The sequence below is a fragment of the Labrus bergylta genome, chromosome 15 (genome assembly GCF_963930695.1).
Source record: "Labrus bergylta chromosome 15, fLabBer1.1, whole genome shotgun sequence".
Lineage (NCBI taxonomy): Eukaryota > Metazoa > Chordata > Actinopteri > Labriformes > Labridae > Labrus > Labrus bergylta.
This window is the reverse complement of record NC_089209.1, coordinates 5,293,460-5,320,974: the sequence shown is the minus strand read 5'-3', so window position 1 is coordinate 5,320,974 and position 27,515 is coordinate 5,293,460. Positions and strand designations below refer to the sequence as shown.

The 27,515-nt window shown below is 41.5% G+C and overlaps 1 protein-coding gene across 1 annotated transcript in view; it reads left to right on the top strand.

Annotated features, from left to right (window-relative positions):
* Positions 1-27,515, top strand: part of man1a1 (mannosidase, alpha, class 1A, member 1) — a 159,181-nt gene that overhangs the window by 119,870 nt on the left and 11,796 nt on the right. The window contains exons 6-11 of the mRNA XM_020637052.3: positions 13,698-13,821; positions 14,867-14,960; positions 20,904-21,019; positions 23,175-23,394; positions 24,836-25,008; positions 25,210-25,325. Of these exons, the coding sequence (XP_020492708.2) occupies positions 13,698-13,821; positions 14,867-14,960; positions 20,904-21,019; positions 23,175-23,394; positions 24,836-25,008; positions 25,210-25,325 (843 nt within the window). The remainder of the gene's footprint in view (positions 1-13,697; positions 13,822-14,866; positions 14,961-20,903; positions 21,020-23,174; positions 23,395-24,835; positions 25,009-25,209; positions 25,326-27,515) is intronic.

Below are 27,515 nucleotides of genomic sequence, written 5' to 3'. Positions count from 1 at the left end.
CACACACACACACACACACACACATCTCTTACCATGCACACACACAGAGTAGCTTATGCACCACTGAGCAAGAAACTTTTAACTCCTACTTCCAGCTGAATGTTTCCTTTCTGTATGTGACATGTTCACATATAAAACAAGACAAGAGACATCCAAAGAAGGAGAGTTTTGTATCTCACCCGTTCATTTGCTGAGATGTTTTTCAGTTCCACCGACTAGTTCCTGGAAATGACTTAGTGGAAATGTCCACTCGCTGCGCTTTTGCCTAAATTGGAGGTTACTCTTGCATCAGTGCACACGTATGGTGTTTACAGTACAGCTGACTGGCACAATCACTTCAAACGTTCATGAAAGAGAGCAGTGATACGGAAAAATGCAAATCAGGGCAGTCGAACATGACTAAGGACGGTATGACACTGCAAACGTTTTTTGTGTTCAAGGTGGTACTCTTAGTGTAGAATAAAACTACATTACTGTCTTCACATTCTGGGTGATTTCTCATGACTCTCGGTTTGGATAGTGCCTCTGAGGAATCTCTGTTTAAAGGGTCATATAGCCTCAACCCTACCCCCTCCCCCCTCTCCTCCAATAAGGATGGGGACACTCTACCCCTGGACGTGATCGTGCAAAGTGTAGAGATGGGACTAAGGGTGCACTCACACTAAGCAATCTGTACTGTGCCCAAGCATGCTTCACCCTCAAAGTCCAGTTCATTTGACTAGTGGGAGTGCTCGATCCGTGCTCAAGCATGGTACACTTACTTGGCCCTGGCACGCTTGGATGAGGTGTGCTTTGGCACGGTACAGTTCATGCAAGAGTATAAGCATGGGCACACAGCGGGGACAGCCTTCATTATCGAGAAATCCTGGAGGGTTCTGGCTGTATCTGACTAAAATAACTCCAAATAAGCCATGCATCACTTTTATTTGCTTTATTTTTTATTCTCGAGTCTGCCTCTCTGCTAAACTAAGCACTGGTAAACTTCATAATTACCTAAAGCCATGGCATGTGTTGTATTACGACATAATGTACAAGAGGTAACCATGCTCAGGCCCGGTTAGTCCAGGAGCAGTGTGAGTGCAGCTCAGCGGGGGAACGGGGCAATCGTGCTTAAGAGCGGTACGGGACAACTTTACATAGTGTAAAAGCACCCTAAGTGGTAGGAAGATACTCCAGACCCAGTTGGGCGTCGACAAACAGGTTCTCCCTGCAGCCCTCTGCGGTATTTGTGAATGATCTCTTTAGATTTTAGAATTTTAAAAAAAGATGCCCGACCTGTTTTGAGGTTTCCCTGCCACTTAACATTTTAATTATAGTGAAGAAGAGTGACAAAAACCTCATAACTGGGTGGTTGAGAACATCAGTGACGTACTTCTGCTGTTAGACTGCATACATAACCTTGACCCAGATTGAGGCAGAATAAATCAGTACAAAACACTCACAGACACACTTGCAAATGAGGCCCAATTATCATCCCTCCCTCCAACCCCATTTCTCCCCTCTCATTCCCTTTCCTTTTTTTTTTCTTTCTACTCCTTCATTTTTAAAAACCTTTTCTTTTCTCCGCTCCTCTGTATTCCCTCTCCGTCCTCGCTCAGTCCATCTATCTTGCCTGAAGTGACCCAGTATCTAAATTCTGTTTCAGGACATGGTATTGTAGGTCCAATACCCTCCGTGGCCTTGTTCTCTTTATTCCCTCTCTGCAGTTCTTTCACGACTATACCCTGTAGCTATCTGAAAAAAGCCCAAAAGGGGCCACGAGAAACAGGGCCAGCTTTAAACTGTTATTTCTCATACACAGAGAAAAACCTTGTTTGCTCTAATGTTCTTTGATCATTACAGAGAACCAGATCCAACAATATCCGCCTGAGCTGCTTTTTCTACGGGAGCAGTGGGTTTGCAGCTTGTAAAGACACATTTATATGAGAACCAGTTTAAATAGGAGCTTTTTTTGTCTAATTTTTTGGGGATGAACACTTTGTTTCATACTCAATGCACAATATCATCATTAAAGAGGGTTTAACTAGCATTCACCTGCTCCTTCAATGGCCCAATGTATGTGTGTTTTTATGAGCCTTAATGTGGACTCATGGACCCTGTTGTATTTTATTAGTTAGAACCAATCTAGGTCACTCTAAGAGACACACACAGTTACAACTAGGGATGTGCATGTTAGTCGACTAAACTGTGAAATGACATCACCCTGGGTAGTCAGCACCAGAATTACTAGTCCGTTAAACAAATTATTAATATTTCCGGCCCTCGATGCCGGTCAAATGTTGTGCTCAAACTGTAACGCAGCCACCTGCCACTAGATGGGGCTTTAGCCGTAGACTTACTGTAGCTTCAGTTAATGCACCTGCTCTCCCTGCTCTACCACCTGGATGTAAACAAGCACAGTGAGAGGATAGCAGGACACTGTTCTTTTACATTTTCTTTGTGAAATTCCTTTGTATAAAGGCAAATAATGAGCCTACAGAGCAATTTAAAATAGATGTAACGGTCACTGCCCAGGAAAGCTTCAGTGCTACAAGCAAACGTTTGTAATCTTCCACCAGTAGGCCCACATAAGAAGCTTTCTGAAACGGAGGTTGTGGGCGCTGCCAGCGTTTTAAAAAAGCTGTTAGTGGACACAGACCCTTATCTGCTCTGATTCTACTTGAAAGGACATCAACTCGGCATGTATTGAAAATGTCTCCCAATTTCCCAAGTTGTTGTTCCTGCGTTCAGGGGTGTTGAAATGAATCTTCCCAGTCTGGACAATTCTGGATATTCTGACACCTCGTGAATGTGGGCTAGATTTACTTCACTGGTGGATGTGACTTGGTGTGTTAATAAATGTCCAGTCCTTGACTTGACTCAACAGTGATGTCACAGGTTGTTAGAGTGCACCTTTACAGCAATGCACCAATGTGAATGTCAAATAAAAGACCGTCAGCACAAGATTATTATTATTATTATTATTATTATTATTAATAAGTATTTCTGATTCTGATTCTGCAAGTTATTCTTGAAGAAAGAACCCAGTTCTACAAATACTTCCCAATATCTTTACCCCTTCATTTGGATTTTATCATTTTCTGTGGCAATCATTGGATTCTTATGACAGGAGTTCACACTGATGAATCTGATTTATGTCAAAAGAGTTCTCATAAATTCATGCATTAATGAGTCCAACTGATGAAGAGCACCCAGAAGAAAAAGACCAGTAATAAACCAGGATGAAACAACATATAGCATGTTTGTTGAGGCTCCCTGAATAAGTCATGATATCATTTCAAATAAAAGCTTTGTAGAATTATTCATCAGGCTGATCAGTTGGACATTTTGTCTTGATGTTCTCTCCATTAATCTTCAAGAGACACTTGAAACAGCCTCAACGTGGCCGCTACGAGATCTTATAAATCAGAGGTTACAGCCCCTCATAAAGGATCAGAGAACGGCTCATGGACTCCTAGATCCCCCTCCACTTTCCTCCCTTTCCCTCCTCCTCCTCCCCTCTCTCTCTCCCTTTCGTTCTGCCCGTACATAAACCCATTGATTGCCACTAACTGAGCGGAAAATGCTGCTCAGATCCAATTGATTTGCTAGATTGATCTGTCACGGACTCTAGCCTCACCAGAGGAAACGTGGACTGACAGAGGAACATTTTCCTCCAATTTTGCTTGAATAAAGGCAAAGAAAAGCATGGTTAAAATGTCTCATCTGGTAAAATATTCAGACGATGACAACTTTGGCAGAGTTTGGCAAGTAAATCATTGGAGGGCTTAGCAGAAGTGTCACTTTATGAATGATTTAGAACATTTTGATTCCATTGGATGCTTTCAAGAAGTCACACAATCGATCCCTTAATCATTAATGCAAGAATAAATAGAAACACTTTCCCCCAGTATACCGCCTGTACATGTGTTGCTGTCTTAAGCTGCTTTGCTTTAGCAGAAGACCCTGAAGCAGCACTTTACCAACCAAAGACTACCCCAACTTCCTCTGACACTTTCTTTCCCCCTCACTTTGCAAACACACACATGCGCATGCACACTAGTTACCCAGTCGTTATCAGCTTTTGCCAGCATGTCCCATAGCTCTTCTATTAACACTCAGGCTGATAAAGCTCTTGCAAATCACTCCCAGTGCACCACAAACTGACTGGCCTTAATGGGAAGAGGCATTGTGGGAGTGTGTGTGTCAGAGTTTAGGTTAGACTTTCTTTTTTTATATGGCCAATTTGTCTGTTAACATCCCAGAGTCCCAGCCATGTAGAACAACTATAGGAAGAAAAAAATGCTTTGCATAGCCATATACTGTATCCCTAATAACCCACGTTTAACAGCTATAAAACACAAAAACCACAAGCGCTGTCGTTAATTTATTATCATGCAAGAATAAATTGTCTTAAAAGAATAATCCCAACACAATTGAATGAACCATGAAAAAAAAACAGACTAAGATTTTTGTTTTGTTCTCACCTTAAAAAAACATTATACAGCAGACGGGGAAAAGCCCACCCCCAGTAGACAGCAAATAACTTGAAAATTTAAATCCAAAACATTGTAGAGAGCTGTCTCCCCTCGCCCCCTCTTCTCTAGAGTCGAGGCGCACACAGGTTGCCATGTCGAGGACACTGAAGCTTCAGTGTTTAGCCAGCTCTGCATCGGTCTGTAAACCTTTCTGCGTATCCTAGTTTTAACAAGATTCTGCTCGTGGAGCTTATTAGAAACATGCAGAGGCTTTTTAGGTCACTTCTGTCTGAACAAGTTCTCTTGCCCGCTTCCATTACTGCAACACCTGATGGTTTCCCAAACTTAGAAGGAGGACATACTGGCTGCTGCACTGTTGTCAGAGAAGCCAGAAATTCAACATAGCATGTTTCCTTAATGTCTGATCAGATAGTAAGGTCACTTCATGATTCAGTTCAGTAGATATCTTACGTATTGCTCCTTTAAGACTCAGTCCTTTTTACTAGCCTGGTGTAGCTGCATGTTTTGACAACTCAAATACAATGCATGTAGTGTTAAAATAGTTTAAAGATCAAAGATAAGGAGAAAAGACAGCAAGACAAAAATCAAAGATGAACTTCAACTTCAGTCCAAGAATCACAGAAAAATGTTAGTATGCATACCATTGTGAGAAAGACTGTTTAAGATCAGCTGGGGATTCATATGTACGTCTACAGAATTTTACTGCTTCTCAGAGTCTCCTGGATGATGATCTGGATAAAGACTAAAACTATTTAAACCTCAGTGAGTGACAGGAGAGAAGGGGAGGAATCTGCTGCTTGTGTTGGCTGTAGAAATGGAAATAAATGTTAAAATGATAAAAACCAACCTTTTCCATCCGTACTTTTTATGCGACCTATGCTTTAAACAACTGCAGACATTCTGATTTGTTCCCACAGCTCCACAGGCCGTCACAGCCCTCATTAGTGGTTATATAACCAGGAGTCTCTTCCCCCCCACAGTGAAGCAGGTTTACGTAGATGGGCTGTCTTATGGTATCCTAATTTTGTAAACAACTAAGTATTATTTCTGGTGTAAATTTGTAGGCAGATTGTCTTTTCAATATTTACTGTGCATGAGTTTAGTTTGAAAATAATTACAGGCCTGGCTTGTACCTTTCCCAAATGATGGCAGGGGGATTTCACAAACTGAAGTAAACAAAAGCCTGCATTATTGTTTTAAATGACACGGTACGTAGCCGTTTCATTTGCTTTAACACATGATGAGCAGTTTGTACTCAGAGTTCATCAGCCAGAAAGACCTGCCAAGTTTCTTTCCAGAGGTAGACTGTTATAGCAACACTGTTTTGACCGGTCCACACATATTCATTGGTCTTGTTCTGCTACTTCTTGTTGCTTTTTGGGCGAATACATCTGACAATAGCCTTTCTGCAACAGATAAATTACCATTAGGAAATATGTGTGGGCGATATAACTGCCCTTAATGATTTCTTTCAGTACACTTTTACAACTTTTTGCATATTGTTTTTCCTAGGTAATGGCAGGGGAACACTTCACTTCAAGGCACCTTTTTACCAACAAATAAAAGTCTGGCATTCAGAGTATCCAGACATTTCTTTTCAAAGCAAACACACAAATTCAAACACTCAGTGCAGCTCTCCTTCGCTCTAACCCGAGGCAGTGGAAGGCAGCCATGATTTAAGGCCTCTAATTAAGCTGCTAACTGTGAATCTATTGCAATTCACATTTGCTCTGCACCCTGAGGAGGAGAAGCACAATAGATTTTAAGACAAGAGAGGAAGAGAAATTGAGGGAGAAAAAGCAAGAGGAAAACTTGAGGTCATGGCATGGATGAGTGGGGCAATGAAAAGGAACAAAATGGGCCAAAATGTTGGCTTCATCCAAGGACTGAGTACAAATAAATTGGAGGAGTGCTTTCTAACACAATACTAGAGGAGCATGAAGGGGCATTTCCTGCTTTGACACACTTATTTATGGAGATGGAAAGCCGCTTCTGTTTTCTCCAGGTTACCGCTTGGCACCACAGAATTAAAATCACAGTTGTTGGACTGGAGAATGGACTGGAGGGCATAAAATGAGCAGGGCTTGGATTTGTCATTTCACAGCTGGCCAGGAAATGGCTGCGGATGTGGGAGGTTGAATAATGAAAAGATTGGACACCCCCGAAAGGACAAACAAGATAGACAGAACTTCAATAGGACTGTAATATGTCCTCCAATGCAGACTCTCATAATTCACAATCTGTAATGGCCTACTTTTTTCTAGGTCGAGGATTTGGAAGCATTTTTTTGTTGCATGGACCCCTTCAACTTTTGGTTTTCTTGTTTCCATGATAAACATCATTGCTGCACAATGAGGAGTAATAGAGATTATCTAGATTGAAATACCAACCAAGGCTGAAGAAATACAACATTTTCCCATCTACCTTTCTCAACAGAAGTTTGGTCAATGATCTTAAATTGCCAGTTAGATCTGACTTGGATCGTTGTTCAAATTTAAAGTCATCATTGGAAACTGTAACTGACAAATAATGTGACCTCGTAGTGTCTATGATCTTTATGGAGATATTCCCATTATGCCCAGTTGTTACAGTATTGTCCCTAAAGTAATGGACTGTAGTAACTCCATCTCTAAAACACAGTACAGGTCAGCATCAACTCCCCTCTACGACCCAGGTTCCTTGGCCATCTGAAAACCTTTCAACCTTTCAAACCCGAACACTATTGGTTAGTTGTTTCCATATTGTAACCTACTGATCATGATTGGATCATGGACCTTCACCTTCTCCCAATTAGCCAGTGATTATCCCGGTTGTACTCTAGCAGGCCTACATTGTAACTTTAGTGGCTCAAACTGAAAACCGACAACCATACATTTTACAGTAGCACTCCTGTTCTTTGGCTGTTTCCATATCCTGTAGCAAGACGGACCAGTATGACCATGCAAACCAATGGCATTGTAATATTCATATGTCCATAATAAACCCATAAACATGGAAAGTTCTCATTTCAAATTGGTACCAAATATCCTCTTGAATTTGTGTTACTTAATCAAAAAGATCTAGTGTCTTAGATCTATGAGCATGTTTTATTATTAGCCAAACAAATTGCATCTTATCGATCCTGTCAGAGGTAGATAATCCTAGTTTACCTCCTAGTTTATAATAAATGTCCAATGATACACTGGTCTAAACTGAAAAGAAAACTCTCTAAAGTTTGCTTATACTGGGTCACTGTTACATTTATTTTTACGTTACTATTTTACATTACAAAACCAAATAAAGACAGTCCCCTGATTATTTCTACTGTTTGGTTTAAAGAAAGCCTCATTAATGGAACATTTCACAATAAATTGTGGTACCTCTATGCCTCTCGTTTGTGGCTTTAATTTAACAAAATGAGACATTTTATTCAGCCTGCCTTTAATATGAGTCTTTATTCTCCGGGCTGCTGTGAAAATGAAGCCAACTGAGAATCAGTCAAAGAAAGAAACTCATTAGTAGATATCATTGCTTTATTGTAGAAAGTTAATGCCTTGTGTCTGATGTCTTTTTTTAAAAGATGTGCTCAAATCGTTGCCACCTGTAGAGAACATTTTAAAACAGTATAGTTTGAAGTTCAATGAGAGTTCATGAACCAAACAGTGGATTTATAAAGTTTTATTATATCCCATGTGAGGAAAGAGGATGATGAGCAGGCTGGTTGGTAACTGTGCTCTGGAAACTGGGCCAGCGGGACATCTGCATCAGTAGTCAAACACAACAGTGGACTCCCGTCAGATGGATTAATACAGTTGTACTGATCTGTGCGCCAGTTTGGAAATCCCAGAACAGGAAGAGGAGAGGAACAACAATGAGTTTCCATCAGAAAACAGCCATGTGGTTCATTTCACCCTAATTGGAGCAGCGGCAGCTCCCTGACCCGATGATTTAATTTGGTTTACAATCATGAATTATTAATCATTGCTTATTTCAATCACAGCTCAGTCAGTGTGAGATTTAATGAGAGGAGAAACATTAAGGGCGCCAGTCTAATTGGAGGATTTTCTCACAAAATAACCATTTTCATTGTTTTCCCAGCTGAAACCTACACATGTACAGGACAACACTAGCAAAGACATAAGATGTGCAGCTTTTTACAGACGCCTGAGTGGATGCCAAAAGAAAGCTCCTCACTGTAAAGCCATTTATTATCCAAGACAAAGTAAGACTGGTGCAACTACTACTTACTTTTTAGAATTGTAAAAGGTTTTATTGCTTATGAATTCAACTTTAACATGTTATTTATTAAAGCTGGGTATTATCCACAACCTCACCATTCAATTCGATTCTTTGGATCACGATTCGATTAGGTTTTGATATTGATCAATAGGCTTCCATATCGATTTAATGATACATACAGATGACAGAAATACCCAGATAACTAATCACAGTCCCTTCTGATATTTGTTGAATTATAATTTGTGCATTATTTGTATAGGCTTACGACAAACTGACTCAAAAATGTATTTTATTGTTGCATTATCTTTTAAAAAACGAAGAATAAAACATTCAAGTATGCAGAGGTACAGCGGCACCCACAGCGCCCCCACTGCAGTGGTGCGTAATTACAACGGAAATAATGGAGCTCAGGATTTCCTTGAATCGATATTGAATTGTGAAAAAAATAATTGCAATGCATTGATGATTAAATATTTTTAACCAGGCCTATTATTATTTATGGTTAAATATATCTGAAAAGTGTAATTCTGTTGATTTAGATTAATTCCCAGAGTTGTTATTCTGCCCCAAGCAGTTTATTTTCTTGTGGTTTTTCAGCCTTTTTCCTTTTGACATTGGTTTCTAACTTATCTCTCTGAGACTTGCAGACAGCCTTGTCAGATAAATCATATTCCAGACACGCCCTCATCCATCCGTCTCCAGTATTATTCCCGATATCTGCTCTTCATTGGTTTGTGTCTGTTGGATTTACTCGGCAGCTTTTCCCTGCTGTCTTTGTTTTGTTCTCCTTAACAGAGATTTAGTGTTTTCTCACAGCGGGGGGGGGGGGGGGGGGGGGGGGGGCTTTGGGTGGACAGGGGTGAGTTGGTAAGGTGTGTGTTGCCTCACCGTTTAAGAGAAGAGATTTATCGTTCATCACAGGGTTTATAACAGGATTGAAAGAGATGGAGAGACAATTCAAAGTCTACAGACGACTGAGGGAAAGCGGAGGCGGCAGCAGAGATAAAGAAATAATGTTGTGTTCTTCTAAGTAACACTCTACTCTGTATATTTAAGATTGAAGAACATCATCTCAGGTTCACAGAAATGTGTGTCCTCTCAGCTGACTCATTTGGTTTTCACTACTGAAAATAACATTTTAACACGTCAGACTCGTGTTTTACATTTTTCAAATGTGTTTCCACATGAAGAAATTAAATTCCCACTGGCTGAAATGATCTAAAGATTTCTTCAATGTTAGTGTTGGTCTCAGTCAACACCTGATGGACCTATTGGGGGCGCCAGTAGCTTAGTCTGTAGGTACCTGGGTTTTGGTTTCAGTAGCTGGAGAGGTGCCAGGGCACTTCCTGAGCGCTTCAGAGGCGCCCTTGAGCAAGGCACCGAACCCCCAACCGCACTTTTTACACTTATTTCTACACTGGACTTAACACATGTTGACAAAGAATTGTGACTGTAGTGGAAATGTCATTTTCATACATTTAGGATACTAACCCACATCCTTTCTGACATCATCAACATATAAACTCTTTTTTGATATTTGGCCGAGCCCAAAGTACCAGACTTATCAGAAGATACCCTTTAATTAGTATTTATCATATAGTCAAAATTACATTATCAATACATTTGTTTGGAATTTAAACTAAATATATGAAGTGAGGTTTAGCCTATAGATACAGTGGTAATATGGAGGGCCAAAGACTCTGCATGTGTTGAAGTTGTGTGCAGAGAATTGCAGACTTTAATATCCTCTTTGAATGTCTGCATTCAAAGTGAACAAACACACAGCTCCCATCTTAATCAGGGATCTTTCGCCCAGCAGTTGTGTTCTCTGACCCGGTTGTGTGTCTCTCTGCTCGCTGGCTGATGCTGCCGTAGTCCTCTCTGTGTTTGGTTGACTTGATTAAATCCATGGTGTAATGGGAAACAAATTATGGCTTGTGCAGCATGATGAGTTGAAGGGGGGATAATTAGTATGTTCATGCACCTCTCTGAAGAGCTGTGTGTGTGTGTGTGTGTGTGTGTGTGTGTGTGTGTGTGTGTGTGTGTGTGTGTGTGTGTGTGTGTGTGTGTGTGTGTGTGTGTGTGTGTGTGTGTGTGTGTGTGTGTGTGTGTGTGTGTGTGTGTGTGTGTGTGTGTGTGTGTGTGTGTGTGTGTGTGTGTGTCTCTTCTCCCACTTCACTCTCCTCTTCCTCCGCCTCCTCCTTTTTCTAATTTCTTGGATGTGTCCCGTGTGCTCAGTTCATGTCCGTGCGTCCACTTGTAGCAGCGCGGCCATCCTGCTGTGTGTCTCAGCATCGTGGATTTGTTAATGTGTATTCATGAGGAGGATCTTGAAGCCTCGCCACCAGAGGCATCGGCCCTCGGCCTGGAAGTGATCTGTCAGTGGCTCTAATGATCCAGCGCACACAAACGCATCATGTTGCTCAGCCCTCTGTCCTTGTCGAGCGCGTCAGGGCCGAGCATGACACATCACACACGATTACAGATTCATTGTCACCATCGGCAACGGGAGGGGAAGAGGGCAGGGTCCTTCCAGTTTTGATTGATAGGGCGGATACAGGCAAAGATGAGACGTGTTGCCGAAGTGAAGTGCAGGAAAAAGAAAAAGCACAAAAATATGACAGATTGAGTTCAAAGTCAGTAATGTAACACAGTCAGTATCCATTTGGAAAAATAACTTTTGCACCTACCTGCCACTGTGACTGATGGATTCAGAAATCCTCCAGTCACACATTCTTTCACCAGCTACTTTATTTTACCAGGCCACATCGTGTGATGATGTATAAAAGATCATCAAGGCTCACAGTATTCAAGTCGTGGGCTATTTTAAGAAGGAAAATGTTGGGGCGTAGCCTGTAGCCTAGTGGTTATGTTGTGCGCCCCATGAACAGAGGCTGTAGTCTGCAGTATAGTGGCTGCAGGTTTGAATCCGACCTCAGTGCTTTGCTGCATGTCATCCCCGCTCTCTCTCCTTTCTACACTTCCTGTCTCTCTTCAGTTGAAGACAAAAATATCTTTTTAAAAAGTAGAAGAAGAAGAAGAAGGGAAATGTTTTGACTAAAACTGATCTGATGTAGAGCATCTACTAAATGTGAACGCCCCTTTAAAAGGTACAGCATTAGGTCGGCTGTGTCCTCTGTTTTTAGCTGGAATAGGCATTTATTCCCTTCTGCATATGAAACGTTTTTTTTGAGCAAGTTATTGCACTTGTTTTCGCTCATCAATCGAAAACAAAAAACATCTTTTAGTTATTTTAGTTCATTATTTAGAGGCTGGTTAGAGTCTTCATTGCAGCTATGTCCCCAAAGGCTGACTTCCTGTTACTAAACCTCAACGGAGAGGCGAGATAATACATTTCTTGTTTTAAAAGTGTACATTGAGGAGAGTCACCACATTCATATATTCTTCTGCTCGATCTATTCATATTGTGAGCGCACACAATCCCATCTTCATGCATCACAAGAGGTCGAGCAAAGTCACCTGACACTTCGCAAAAACACCTTTTGATTTCTAAAGCCTGTTGTTAATGTCACCAAGGCGCAGGATGAGAAATATTAAAGGCTTACTGAACTATCAGGTACATTGAAGGAACACTTTCAGTCACAATCCAAGTATGACTGCTGAGTCACACAGAGTTTTTAGAGTGACTATTAAAGATGTATTCCCTCTTTTCTGCTGTCAGGTTATTTGTGTGGTGACGAATGACTCATAATGTATTCTTGTGTGAGCGCCCACATATCTGCTGCTATTAGTGAGAATTATAAATAAGTGAGAACAAGTTCAGCAATTTCCAAAATGAGTCAAGAGAAAATGTGATACAATATTGGATTTCCTTTCAGACATTCAGGGATATCATTCTGTTATTTTCTCCAAAATCTAGTCTCGTTTGAGGAATGGGCTAAAACAAATTCTTTCCACAGTTTGAATCAGAACTATATACCACATATGGGTCACTTAACACTGGTTGTTGACATTTTTTCTAGCTATAACCAACAAATGACTCTCTGCTCGGACCACACTGTTGTTTGTTTGTCAGTGTGACATTATAATTAATCAGAAATCCGTAGATTTATTTTAGAGGCTGATTGTTCATGCTACCAGTTCAGTGCATTGACATACTCACCCTTACACAGTACACTGTAATTACACATTTAAAACTCCAAACACTGTGTTGCACATTGACACCTCTACTTCCCTGTAATGTGTGTTTACATTTTAAAACAACATTCTTTTAGAGTTCCTTAATTTGATGCTTTTATTTTTGTAGTTTTGCATGGGCTACACATTCAGTCCTGCCTGTATGCCCGATTGTAAGACTCTGGGGCAGACTGATATTTTTTCCAACTCCTACGTATACAATTCTCAATGTTATAACTGCCCTGGTAGTGTGGTAAATGTTCCTGAACCACTGGTTCCTGACCTAAAAACGGGCAAAAATCGGCTTTTAAAGAAAAGACAATCACTGGGAGAGTCGAGGGAGAGAGTGACAGAGCGTATGAAAACAGAAGGGAGAAAATGTTCCTGCCAAACCGGCGAGACTGCTGCAGTCGGCTGGAACTCGACGTGGTTAAAAATGTCGTCTGTCGCCTAATCTGCCCAACAAAGCCGACGTATGCGTGCAAGTAGGTAAAGTATAGAAGAGATGAGGTAGATTTGCTCAGGAATCAAATGTGATGCTCCTGGACCAGTGGTTACAAAGATGAGGCCAATGAAAGCCAACGGCCCAGAGGGTACATTTACAGTGTATTTATTTCTCTGCTGTTTTATTGCTTTAATAACCTGCTGCTGTAGCACCAGGTTTGGAATCAAAATAAATCTCTTGGTATATCCTCCTGATGTTCGGCCAGATAGTGTTATTGTCACCCAAACAACTCCGGTCAAATCCCCCCAAAATGTGACTTATTCTTTTTTAAACACACCAGCTTTGGTTCAGTATGCCTTTGTGTTGTTGTTGTTGTTGATGTTGTTTCACTAAACACCCCTCTCCCTCTCTCTGTCCAGTGGTATTGGTAGAAACTGGCCGTGGGCATCAGGTGGCAGCTCCATCCTGGCAGAGTACGGCACCCTGCATCTGGAATTCATGCACCTCAGCAAACTCTCAGGAAATCCTGAGTTTGCACAGAAGGTAAGAGACAGACACACATTAGAATAGATAATATTACTTTACCCACTCTAAGAAGAGGCGTTGGTGCAGGATTTCCATCTGCACTTTTGAACTCGCTGTTGAAACTTTGAGAGAAACTTTTTACTGAAAGCAAACATGGAAACTGAAAAACTGCTGAACACACAGGAATCTTCAACTCTTTACCTTATATCTACATACAGATATTGAGTTGGTTAGTTTTCTTTTTTTTGCCTTCTATACAGGATAATAATCTTTAAGAAATAAACCATTTATTTTTGCCAAACATTATCATTGGATTCACTTTTCATCTACCTTTTCAAAAAATGTGTCAGTGTTTTCATTTGGGTATTGCATTTTCCAATATTTTGAATAAGTCTATCAGTAGTGCATTTGGAGTTGAAAATAATTGCTGTAACATTTGGTGTACAAGACACATTTTATAAACCTAATTTATCATCTTGAAAGTGGGTTTCTTCCTAAACCAGTGTACCCCATATACCAGCAGAAACCAGTATAATGTTCTTATAGACATGCACCATTATGACCTGAAGTGGAGCCACCATCATGGACCCACACTACACACGACCTGACAGTAGTGATGTTGCATTTAAAGAAAACTGTGGTACACTGTGAAGTAGATAAACCTTGTGGAGTGCTGGTTTGATTGAAAAGATTCAAAACAATATGTGACCAGCAGAGGCGCGACTTAGGAGGCAACAACAATCAGCGTTACCGTAGTCTGAGATCTCAACTGTCATACTGGTAGATAGCAAGATTACAAACTTGACATGGAAAAAACCAAAGCGCTACAAAGCTGCACAGAAACAGCACGTTGTGGACTTTGCTGAAGGCAATGGAAGTCGTCACACAGGAAGAGAGTTTGAACCTTTGTTCTATTCCTCTGGGAGACTCCCAAAAACAGACTGCATCTTATATACTAGTGTGACTTATAGTCTGTATTTTAGGGTACTTTACATGCTGAAATATTTCTCTGTTTAAGTGAGCTGTATGTGACACATTTGTTGTCTTTCTCTTTTATTATCAGGTAATGAACATCCGGAAAGTACTGAATCGCCTGGACAAACCCCAGGGGCTTTATCCCAACTACCTGAACCCCAACAGCGGCCAGTGGGGTCAACGTAAGTCTTCATAACCTTGATCACTTCACATCGATCTCCTCCTGTTCAGTCTCTCTCCTGTGAGTGTGCTTCAGTGTGTTGGTGAGGCTTGAGTGGGAACGCTGCACTTCAGCCAGGACCAACCAGTGTTGGTCCTCCTGTTTTTTAATTGATGAAAACATGTGGCAATAAATCAGATTTTATTATAAAAATGACTCATAATCGCTGGTAAAGCCAGACAAGATCAAGCTGAATACATTAAACTCACCAGGTACTAAGCCTACAATTACTGTGAAATCTGAAAAAAAAAAGATGGCCACAGAGTCGAAGCTGCTCCTCAACATGATCTGTGCGTCAGCAGTAAGACCCCATATATTCTCTATTAAACTAATGCTGCTGCCATTTTTCTTCAAGGAAAGTATGATTTCCAGTTGTTGAGTCAGCACTCACATTACAGAAGATTCAAGTTGCCAGTGTTTCTTGGGATTCACTTTGTATACAGTGAAACGTCCTGATTAGCTGGCAGTAAAAACGGGTTAGCTTTCTCTGGCTCTTCGGTTCTTCACTGCTGATGAACAGAGTAAACATTTCTTTGAGTGTGCCCCGAGGCGATCAGCCCAGCCAGCCAAGTTCTATCTACCCTGCAGCCATGCTTGTAAGTTTTGTTGACACAAGAGCAATACTTGCTCATGAATTCTTACAAAAGAAGTGAGGCTGAAACAGAGGTTAAAAAAAATTGAGACAGACGGGACAATCAAAGGTGGAAATCTTGGGTTAACCCTCCGCTGGACTCTGAGGCCGTCAACAGAAACATTAACATATATCTCTGAAGGAGAATGTCTTTCATTTCCCATGATGACTCTCGAACTCTAATGAACGATGATTACAGCTCTTCTGCAGTCTGTCAAAGAAAACTTTTCCACAACTGATATTTCAAACAAAAACCCTTCCACTATAAGAATCCAACTCCGTCTCTATCCCAGCATTTTTATAGTCCGTTAACTGGCCCTGAATCATCTCACTTGCAGTAAATTCAAAATAATAGAGAAAACAGCCAGCAAGTTAAATTTGTAATCACAGTGACGATGAGTCACAGCTCTAATGGAAGTTATGGCGTCCTTCATTTAAACTTGGAATATTCATCTTAGATTTCTCGGCCTACTTTAGATTTGTAGTTACATCAATCAATCAATCATTATTTGTATGGCGCCAATTCATAACAAGAGTTATCTCGAGACGCTTTACAAAAGAGCATCATGGGATAATATGCAGGAAGGATTTCTCCTTTGTATTCCTCGCGGTCTGGTTGTCCACATTTCCTTGCCGTTGAGGTGGAGCAGCAGGCCGTGCATGAATGAGGATGGCGGTGGTTGTGGGGACGTCACAGTCTGACGGTGGTGGCTGGGCGCCGGGCGGTTGTTGGGACGGTACATCACAACTATCATCCTGGATTATTAATATTTCCATTTCACTCATCTTTCTTGTTTGTTTGTTTTCCATTCCCTTTACCCTGACAACAATAATTAGAGTTAGTTCCATGCCTCCCTCTAAAAAATGATGGCTTTATATATGAACATATGACTTCATATTTTTTGTAGATATTTATATTTAATACAATGAGAGACTGGCCCTGAGGAGAAAACATGTCTTTAGTGTTGGACATGTTAAATGTCCTCTCTCTCCTCACATCGTCTCATCACTCTTTCCATTGACCCCTTGTTGACATTCTTTACATTACTGCAACCTGCCATTAACCCGTGTCACTGACGAGTATTTTTCATGCTCACTCCTCGCCTCGCCGATCCTCGTCTTTAACACCAAGTGTCCATTCACGTTGTAACAGGGTGTAATTTACAATCCATTATCAGACCCCTTCAAAGCATGAAGCTGAACAGGTGATGACCATAATGATAGAGAGGTGAGAATGTGGGGAAGAGGAGAGAACGGAGGGGTTTTCAGGTAAAAGGGAGAAAAAAGAAGAACGCAGTCACAGAGAGAAATATATGATGGAGAAGTGATGTGAGGCTGTAAAAGCCTCTTCTAATGTCAGTTGTCATACGAGTACAGTAGCAACTGAGTAGATATAATGAAAGTGACATTTACAAGAGCCAGCAGAACGGCTGGTTCCTCAAGCTGCTTTAAGTCATTCTGAACCACCAGGAAGAACAAATTAGAATTGGAGCCATTTCACTGCCATGAGCGTTGTCATGACCACAATATAAAGAGTTTATAAAAACAGTGACGAGACTCAGACAATAATAATCCCTCACAATCGCCACTTATATCACCACAGGCCAATCATATTCAGTCAATCTCTGTTCAGACAACCAAAATGGCTTCAACGGATTTGGAACTTTCTGTGTTGACTATTTTTACTTATTGTGAATTAGAGTTCACAAAAGTTTTCAAAAGTGTATTGTTATTGGGGCGCTGGTGGTGCGTGCGCCCCATGTGTGGAGGCTGTGGTCCTCCAAGCCAGCGACCCAGGTTCCAATCTGACCTGTGGCTCCTTTCCCGCATGTCATTCCCCTCTCTCTATCTCCCTGATTTCCGACTCTATCCACTAACCTGTCTCTACAATAAAGGCACAAAAAGCCCAAAAATAATAATAATAAGTGTATTATTATTAAATCATGTCATACCAAACCACTTTGTGTTATATTTAACAAAAAGCCGATGAATAGATTGTTGAAACTTGCTAGTCGCAGGCTGCTACCTTACGCAAACATTTTTAATTAGTCTGTTCATGTCCGGCTTTTCCCAGTTGTACAGTAAGAGGTGGTGTATCTCAAGTGTGAAACTCATTTCTGAGACTTGAGCAAATAGGTCCAGTAGCTAAACACATTAGAAACACACAAAAAGCCTGCTGTGCTGTTTCAGTCACCTAGCATGGGATGAAAACTAGGCCAGTATTGATAAAAAAAAACGATTTAGTTTGAAAGAGTTTTGTGCATACAAAAGATGACAGAGAAACCCTGTCCTCTGTCATTTCTTATTCCGACACTGTGGAGTGTGACTCAAGAGGAAGCGAGCATGCTGAGGTGTAAAACGAGAAAATTCAACTCAACAGAGAAACCTGAGGTGGTGTCTCTCAAATGATTAGGATTTGCTGAGATAGTTTTGCCTTGCTTTCATCTCGTGAGCATATCACTTTTGAAATTAATGAAACTTAATTATTTTCCGTGCTTAATTCCTTCAGTATCCATTTGAACTTGTAAGTGTTTCATGTTTATTCGGGCCAGTCACTGCTCTACATAGAATCAGGGCACACTTCTCTTGAATCCCACATGAAAGTTGTTGCATTAAATTAGAAATCCTTTGATCCACTTCTATCATTTTTTTATATCCATTGAAACGCTTCAGAGTCCTCTCTCGTTTTTGTTTTTCACACTCTACTCCTCGATTTGGAGGGCTGTTAGTATCTGTGATGGTTAAATATGGACATGCACCTCTGCTCTACTTACTGAAATCATCTGATGAATAACAGCACTGTAAGCACATCCGCACTTATAATTGTTGGCATTTAGCTGACACTCTTAACCCGAGCCAGAATCTGTGTTTTCATCTAAGTATTTTATGCAAATGGTGACATATTCAATTAGGAATGCTGAATAAAAAACACCAAGTTTTCTACAGAAACACTTTCATGCTCGCCCTTAGTCAGAGATGGGTTTTTTTCATCCAGAAAGAAATTACGCAACAGTGATGGGAACGCATTTGTTGAATAAATTATGACCTCGGGATGTTTGCAGCCTGATGTTGTCTGAGAAATATTTCTCCACCGCCGCCTCACTGAAACACTCACTCTGTGTTTCACACACAGGACATACAGAGAAGATATAGAAATGTCTGGTCGGTTTACGTTTAATCCAATCAGCTGTTCTGTCACTACTTGTGGGTAAAAAAAAAAGCTGACACCCAATCCCCCCTTGGTAGCACCTCTAGTTGCCCTGAATTGGGAAGTGGCTCCTTAAAACAGATCTACAAGGGTGGAGGTTCAACAAGAAAATTGGGACACCGATACCTATACAATTTTAAAGCTTCACACACACGACATAGAAATAACTATACTGTCACAGAACATTTCTTTTACACAAACTTCTACTGATTGGAAAGAAGATGTTGGTTTCAGTCCCTGCTAAGCTATCTTATCTTCCAGGTTCTACTTAGTTTGCAAAGCGCTCGGGTAATGACCATAGGCGGAATAAAACATAGATGTAGTCTCAGTGATGTCACCCATTAGTGTCTGAAGAGGCTTTATGAAGCTGGCAGGATGGCAGTCACCATGTGGGTAATGCGGTCTCCAACTCTTCATTTCCACACTCATTGAATCGTAGTGTTGATAGTGATGGAAAATACGATCATGGGTCCGTCTGTTTCCGGACACACTGTGCGTTTCTTTGTCTGACTTCCTGTGCGGGTCGTTCTGTTCTGTCCCAACTTGACGCATGCTTGCAGTGGGCTCTGTCAAAAATAGACTCTGAGCGTGTTTGAAACGGAGCAGAGCATGGTGGCGCCGCTGGCACGCTCCAAGGACTGACCACAACGCTCGCTGTGGAAACAGGAGCATCGACTAGAGTGGCAGCGAACGGCGGCGTATTGCCCAGCACAGACGGACTGTGATGTGCACGGAGTATGTGATTAGGAGTAAGCCTGATGGTAGACGGCTACAATCTCATCCATGTAGGATTAACTTTTGGGCTTTAAAAAGCAGATGAGTTATAACATAGCGGAATATTACAAACATATAGAAATGGGCTAAGGAGACCTAATCCTTTTTTTTTTCTTTTTTTTCTTTTGTTTTTTATAATGAACATTTAATATGAGACTTTGCACTTCCCCACTGGCCTCATGTTTCAACACCAGGGCTTTGCACGTTCCCTCTTAGTTACAATATCAAATGTAAAATGCTGCCTCACTCTGCAGCACACTAATAAGAGGGGCAGGGCTGGAGATTTTGAGCCAACCGGGAGGCCAAAGGAGGGAGGACTGTGGGATCCATATTGCCCCTACCCCCTTTGCACAGCCCTGTTTTTGTAAGGGGGGGGGGGGGGGGGGGTTTAGTCAACTAGCTCTCCAAAGCCTCCCACACTGAGCATTTTAAGATGCAGATGCAAAAAATGTTGGGTAAAGACAATCCCCATTGAGGCAGTGTAACATGGAACATATTTGAATCTATGCAAACAATAATGCAAAATGGAAAACACTGGAATATATTGGCTTTACTTCCATGAAAGGGAATTCTGTATCGGGCTTGAAAAATATGACAGAGCGGCCGGTGTCTCATTTGATATATGGTATGATTTCAACCTCTACCCGTTGTAGCCCTATGCGTTATTAAGTGATCACTTTTCATGACTTCTCTAATCAGACAGTTGATGTTTTGCTTGAGAAGAGCACTGATGCTCTATTTTAAAGTGCCTTCGTCTCTCTCTGTTCTGTGCTGCTCGTGTTCCCGGTTTTAATATTTTACTCGCTGAAGAGGGGGCCAGGTTCCTCTTATCGGCTCAAACCCAAAAACCATTTTCTCTGCCAGGCTTCCCTTTCTCTTCACTTCATGATGATCACAGCTGACATTTAATCTCTGCGCTCCACACAAGGGGCTGGACTCTGTTAATGACATGACATGCATATGGATGAGCCTTCACTGACAATCAGCAGGGCAAATACACAAGTACAGCTCGCATGGCTGGAGTCTTACCTCCCATAAAAACCCCTGACACACACACACACACACACACACACACACACACAGACATACTTGAGTAAACCCCCACTGTAGATATGTTCACCTGATATGAAACCTACACATCTAGCCCTGCGTCATGTGAGGAGGACATATGGATGGTTCAACAGACGTTATCTGAAGCAGCAAACCTGTCAGGGGCTGTGTGTGTGTGTGTGTGTGTGTGTGTGTGTGTCTTTTTGTGTGTTATATTTGTTGTGTTCATCTGTGTGTTGCAGATCACGTGTCTGTGGGCGGCTTGGGCGACAGTTTCTACGAGTACCTGCTCAAAGCCTGGCTGATGTCTGACAAGACTGACGAGGAGGGCAAGAAGATGTACTATGATGCTCTGCAGGTAATACACACACACACACACACACACACACACACACACACACACACACACACACACACACACACACTTCGAGAATAAAACAAATGAAAGATGTATTCTTAGTTTCAGTCTTTAACTTCTAACAGCAGCAGCTGATTTGATAATCAGTGATATGAGTTCAACAGGTGATCTGTGTGTCTGGCATTGAAGGCATGAAGGCGTTTCACTTAAAAGACTCAAAGAGGCGGGGAGCAGATGTCCTAACTGTGCGGTTACGCCCTATGCACTGAGGCACGGACCTGTGGCTCCTTTCCTGCATGTCATTCCCTGATTTCCTACTCTATCCACTGTCCTATCAAATAAAAGCAAAAAGCCCAAAAATAAATCTTAAACAAAAAGACACCAATAAGATTCAGATTCTTTATTGTCCCACGAGGGGAAATTATGTGTTGCAACAGGAGCACACAGAAGACAAGAAACACAAGGACAACATCAGCATAGAACATAAACCAAAACAAATTTTAAAACAATCAGACAACACAGCAAAATAAAAAAACAAATAAAAACGACGTAATAAAATCAGTCAAGAGCCCATACCAGAATGGAAATTCAAGTTATTAAAGAGCAAAGTGGAGGTGGGCAAATTTGCAATTCAAGTGCAGAAAGAGCCACAAATGGCTAATTGTTGTTTAACATATTAATTGCACTTGGTAAAAATGAGAGCACCAACTTTTTGAAACAACCTGATATTATCACACGTCTAATGTTGCAGGTTTTATTTTATAAACTGGACTGACTGTATTAAATAGTGTCTGCTGCCTCTAATCTGACAAAGCTTTCTTTGAATGGATAAACTCAGGCTGTTTATAGATCAGGAGCTTCATAGATTTTCTCCACGGGGGTTTTTTTTTTGCATCCCTCATGCCCCCTCTGAATCTTAATAAATGGCTGTTTGGTAATAGTGGACCTCAAACACAAGGTCAGCGTCAGATATGGAAAAGTCTTCTTGCTGTTGTATTTATTAGTCACTGTGGGGGGGTATTATAAAAAATCAATTTCCCTAAATAACCTTGAATCCTGCAAGTGCTGCTCATGAGACACTAAGAAGGATATTTAAACTAGAGCAGGATGTTAACATCAATATTTCCACGGACAGCTGAGCTTGTTACTGTAGTTTGTTCTGCTGAAAATTGCAAATGTGTGATAAAGTCTTTATGCCTTCTCGTGCCAAAACGTCGAGATATTCCTCTTGATTCCTTTGGAGTGAGATAGTGACTTTGAGCAGATGGGGAGATGAGGATACAGGCGGAACTAAACAAACTTTTGAATCACAGGATAAGAAACAGGGAGCGGATGAATCTACAGTAACAACAGCCTCATCCTCAGCAGACAGCTTTTTTTTTCTCCGTTTAGACAAAAAATGTCGCTTGAAGTTGTGGGCGGCGAGTGAGGCGCCTCAGCTGCTGAAAGATTATTCTCAGATAAATTTCCTGTAATGCGCTGGGGAGCAAATTTAAAACACCACGACTTAAATACAGTCTTAAACACCCGGGGGACACTTCACCCCTAATCCCTCCAAATCTTGAAGGATTAGAGGCACTCATGATTTATTTGCTAAGACAAAGCTTTATAAGACAGAGAAGCAACAGAGCTAATATTTAAGTCCCTCGAGGAGGATGAAATAACTCTACAGCCCCTGCTGCTTATGCTATCCATGATCGTTTAAGAGTCAATTCAAACTTGAAAAAACTTTTTCTTTTACTTCTGGTGCTACCCATTTATCTGGATTTATCATAACACCAATTAACAAATGTAAATTGTGAAGCCTCTTGGCTGCTTTTGGTTTTCCAGAGGACATTATAAACGAGCACAAAGCTTTAAGTATCTGGACGACGCGTCAGCCAGAGAGAAAGTAATGAAGTGATACTGTAGACTTCTCTCCTAAGAGCAAGGTTTTAAAATATGAAGACAGATGAAGTGTTGATGCTGAAGTCAGAAACTTTTCTGGACAGAAGAAAGACCTTTACATGAAAACACATTCATCTTTAAAATAAAGGGAGGAGGATGATTACAGATCATCCAATCCAAACTAGCTGCTGTTTTACTCCCTCTTACATCACCCCTTTCAGAGTTTCAGACTGAGCAGCACTGACACTTTATTCTTCTTTTTTTCCAGGCGATAGAAACCAACCTGATGAGGAAGTCCAGCAGCGGGCTGACCTACATCGCCGAGTGGAAGGGGGGGCTTCTGGAGCACAAGATGGGCCACCTGACCTGTTTCGCAGGTGGCATGATCGCTCTGGGTGCCGACGGAGCGCCGAGCGACAAGACAGGCCACCAGATGGAGCAGGCCGCCGAGATCGCCCGGACCTGCCACGAGTCTTACACAAGAACCGGTAAATATGCACAGCAGAGAAGTCTCTCATGAGCAGAAAGGTTTGTTTGGTAACTTTCACATCAGAGTTAGATTTAGTTTAGTACTTTTGGTAAATGAAATGCAGATGTTTGGTCATGTTCCTTCAGTTTGTTGTTGTCTCAGTCAGCCTGAAGATTTGTAATTGTTTCTGTTTAATGAAAGCTGGTTGTTGCACTTAGTTTCCTGTTTTGGAAAGCAACTTTGGACCTGGGTGTGAGAATGTGTTTCTTAGCTCTCTGGCCCTTATAGTGGCTTCACTCAAACGGTTACTTTTACACATCGTGATATCTTTTTTAATGGGTAGATATCCAAAGCAGAGGTGTCACATCTGTGCACTTAACCTAACCCTAATGGTGGTGCAAAGAGGGCACAGGCACTGCTCAGATGTTCTGTTATTGGGAGGAGGGGGTAGAATAGGTGGGAAGAAAGGCAGATCATAGAAACCTACAAAATAAATAAATGAAAACATCTCATGGTGGATTAGGAGCTCATAACAGATTAATTTACTTCTGTTTGTTCAACAGAAAAAGTCGCTTAGGTTTAGGGGGGATGTTATATTCACGGTTTAGACTTGTGGTTTGGGTTAGGATTGAAAAGAGAGGGTGGGAAAAAGCAGACTTGAAGATCGGTGGTTAGAGTTCAGGGAAGTGGTATGTTGTTGTTTTTTGCAGTGGAGACCCCGTCCCTCCTCCCCTGCAAAAGAAAAGGTATATTTCTTTATTTCAGGAACAATTTTATTGAAATTTTCAAACAATATAACAGTTAAAAGACATGTACAAAGACACAACCAAAAGGACTAAAATCAACCACCACAAAAAACAAACCAAAACAGACAATATAATTAAAACCAGAAAAGGCAAATCAAGTAGGACAAAAAAAACCTGCCAGAGTCCATTAAATTTAAATCCAGCCTCAGCCTGAATGGGAATGTCCAGCGCCCGTATTCAGTCCAGAGGGCTTCCAATTCAGGTAAGAGAATCCTTTTGTGGAAAGAAAATGAAAGAAGAAAAGGATTATTTTAATCACAAAGCTGTACCAGTTATGTATGGTTGAAATCTTAAATCGCCGTCATCGTTTGTACTTATCTCCCTTTCCCCTAACCATCCTCAAGTCCTCCTGTGAGTCATCCTGTTTTAGAGGCCGCACTGCAAACATGACCACGAGCTCTTGCATAACATATTTTTCCTGACATGAAGGTTGTGACATTATCCTGCCATGTGCTCACTTTCATAACATTACCCAAACATCCAGATGAGTAATATATCAAACATGAATCCAAAAAGGGAACAGTCTGTGTTCTGGTCTCCTTTCAGGCTCTCGCTCAGCGCACGCTGATGATGATGATGATGATAGGTTTTTATTTTCCTGACACTCAAACTGTTTTGTATCATCATGTTGTATCTTCACTCTCTCCTCTCCAGCTTTGAAACTGGGCCCTGAGGCGTTCCGCTTCGACGGCGGGGTCGAGGCCATCGCCACCCGACAGAACGAGAAATACTTCATCCTCCGCCCCGAGGTCATCGAGACGTACATGTACATGTGGAGGTTCACCCACGACCCCAAGTACAGGGAGTGGGGCTGGGAGGCTGTTCAGGTGGGTTCACTTCTGATCAGTTCAAATGAGCGAGCATTGAAAACTCCTAATAAGGAAAGCTTAGGAAGATACTCCTGGTTATATTTAGAAAATAATCTGCGTGGGGTGGGGGGGTCTGGTGATATTTTAAGGATTACGAGAGCTTGATTAATGTTGCCGTTCTCTGACAGCTCCGCTCTCTTGTCTCTTTCTATCGCTCAGGCCTTGGAGCAGCACTGTAGAGTAGAAGGAGGCTACAGCGGCATCAGAGACGTCTATGCCTCGAGTCCGAACCACGACGACGTGCAGCAGAGCTTCTACTTGGCCGAGACGCTCAAGTAAGACACACAAACACACACACTTGACTCCTGTCCTCTTTTTATGATGGTGCTGTCATTGCAGTTTATGGAGGGACAAGGCCTCGCATCCCTGAACTCACTCACACACTCACACACTCACACACACACACACACACACACACACACACACACTAAAACGAACACAAAATATGATGTAGGCATTCATTCAGGCTGAGCTCCAGAGAGAGGCTTAGGTCAAAGAAGGTTATTTCACTGCACAGACTCACAAACACTGACTCTGCTGCTTTACATATTTAAGTCCAAGAATGAACTTAATATCCAGGATGGAAACAATATGAGCTTGATAGCTGTGTGGAGCTTAAAAATAATTTTAAAATGACCCCCAAAATGGGGCGCTGGTGGCGCAGTGGTTAGTGCGCGCGTCCCATATATGGAGGCTATAGTCCTCAACACAGGCAGCCCAGTTTCAAATCCAACCTGTGGCTTCTTTCCTGCATGTCAATCCACTCTCTCTCCTTGATTTCCAGCTCTCTATCCCTCCAATAAAGACACAAAAAGCCCAAAAATAATTTTAAAATGACCCAAAAAAACCTCCAACTCAGCCTTACAGATTTTAACCCTTTCTGTGTCTTTGCTAGACATCATTCATTATACTGTCTTCACAAGATGTCTGTGGACTGAACGGGTTACTATTTTGTGTCAAAATCTCGTATTTGGAAAATCAGCTGTTCAATCTCAGATGTGAGGATCCCTTCCAACAGCAACATGATCCTTTAGAGGGAAGTTGAGATGGTTAACTAGTACAGAGAAGAACAAACCAGCTTGTCTACAGGACGTTGTGCAAAGATTGTATTGGCTTTATCTTGTCCTTTGTTTTTGTCTTATTTATAAAATGAAAGAATTGTCCCTCTTCAGGCTTGAACATATTTAAGTCTGAGGGGAGGGGAATTCACCATGAATGGATTGCCAGCTACTTATAGCACCTAAAATATCCCATCATGTGCTCTGACCGTCTGTCTGAGCGCAAAAAACATCCACAAGGGTTTATCTGAATGATTTAGATACATAGCTGAAAACAGAGATCTGTCAAGAAATGTGACGGTGATCTCTGGTTGGACCCAAACATTGTGATTACATGACGCTGAAGCCCTCCAGACCACCATGGCTCCCCAGCATGTCTTCATTATACGACATCATAAACCAAAACCACTCTTAGAGATGGCAGTGTGTTTCAAAGGGTGACCATACTAACCCCAGCAGCAAATCAACAGGGTTGCAGAGAAATGTTTTCATGTTGCAGCCGGTCACATGATGAACAGAGATCCATGTTTGTGTCATCTGTGGAGGACATTTTTATCGACGGGCATAAATTGTATCAATAAAAGAGCGCAGGGAGGCTGTGAGCCGATGTTTACAGTGCAGAAACATTTCCAATCCTTGAGAATAAACACGGTGTGTTTTGATGATAACATCAGCAGTATGTGACATGTTGAACGCCGTGGAAACAGGCCGTCATGTGACCTTGATCTCCGCTTCCTAGTGCATCTTTATACCACGACTCCTTTTGTCTGGATGCATCGATTTCAAACATTTTAAACAGTTTTTTTCTGTTTTTGATTAAACCCACCCTCACTAAAATGTTATGATTTCTCCTGTGAGTCACACAATCATAATCAGAGACACATGTCACTGAAGAAAACAGCTTTTAATACCAGACCAGTTATCACCAAGGATAATAAATACTACAGAGGAACCTGTTAAAGTAATAGAGTAACTAAGTAATAGTTTATTTTTCATAAAAGTCATCCGTTACTGAAAACAGTGCTGCTTTTCCCTCTCTCCTTTTGTCGCCTAAAAGGAAAAGAAAAGAAATCCCTGAAGCATCTTCAGTTTCTGTTTCCCTGACTCTACACAGTAAACATTTAAGATACATGGATAACATATCAAAACAAGATATTTTCTTCATATTGTTCTGCTAAGCATGGGTACACACACACACACATGCATGCTTCTTTAGCAGTAGCTGGGATCTGTGGTCATGCTTGAAGCAGTCTGTCGTCCTGCACACAGTTGGAGAGCCATCTGAGAGGGAAAGCCCTATTAGCCAGCAGACATCACACTGTGTGGCTGACAACACGTTTACAGAGCCATTTGTGGCTCCGCACTCACACCCTCACTGACAAACACACACCACACACACACACACAG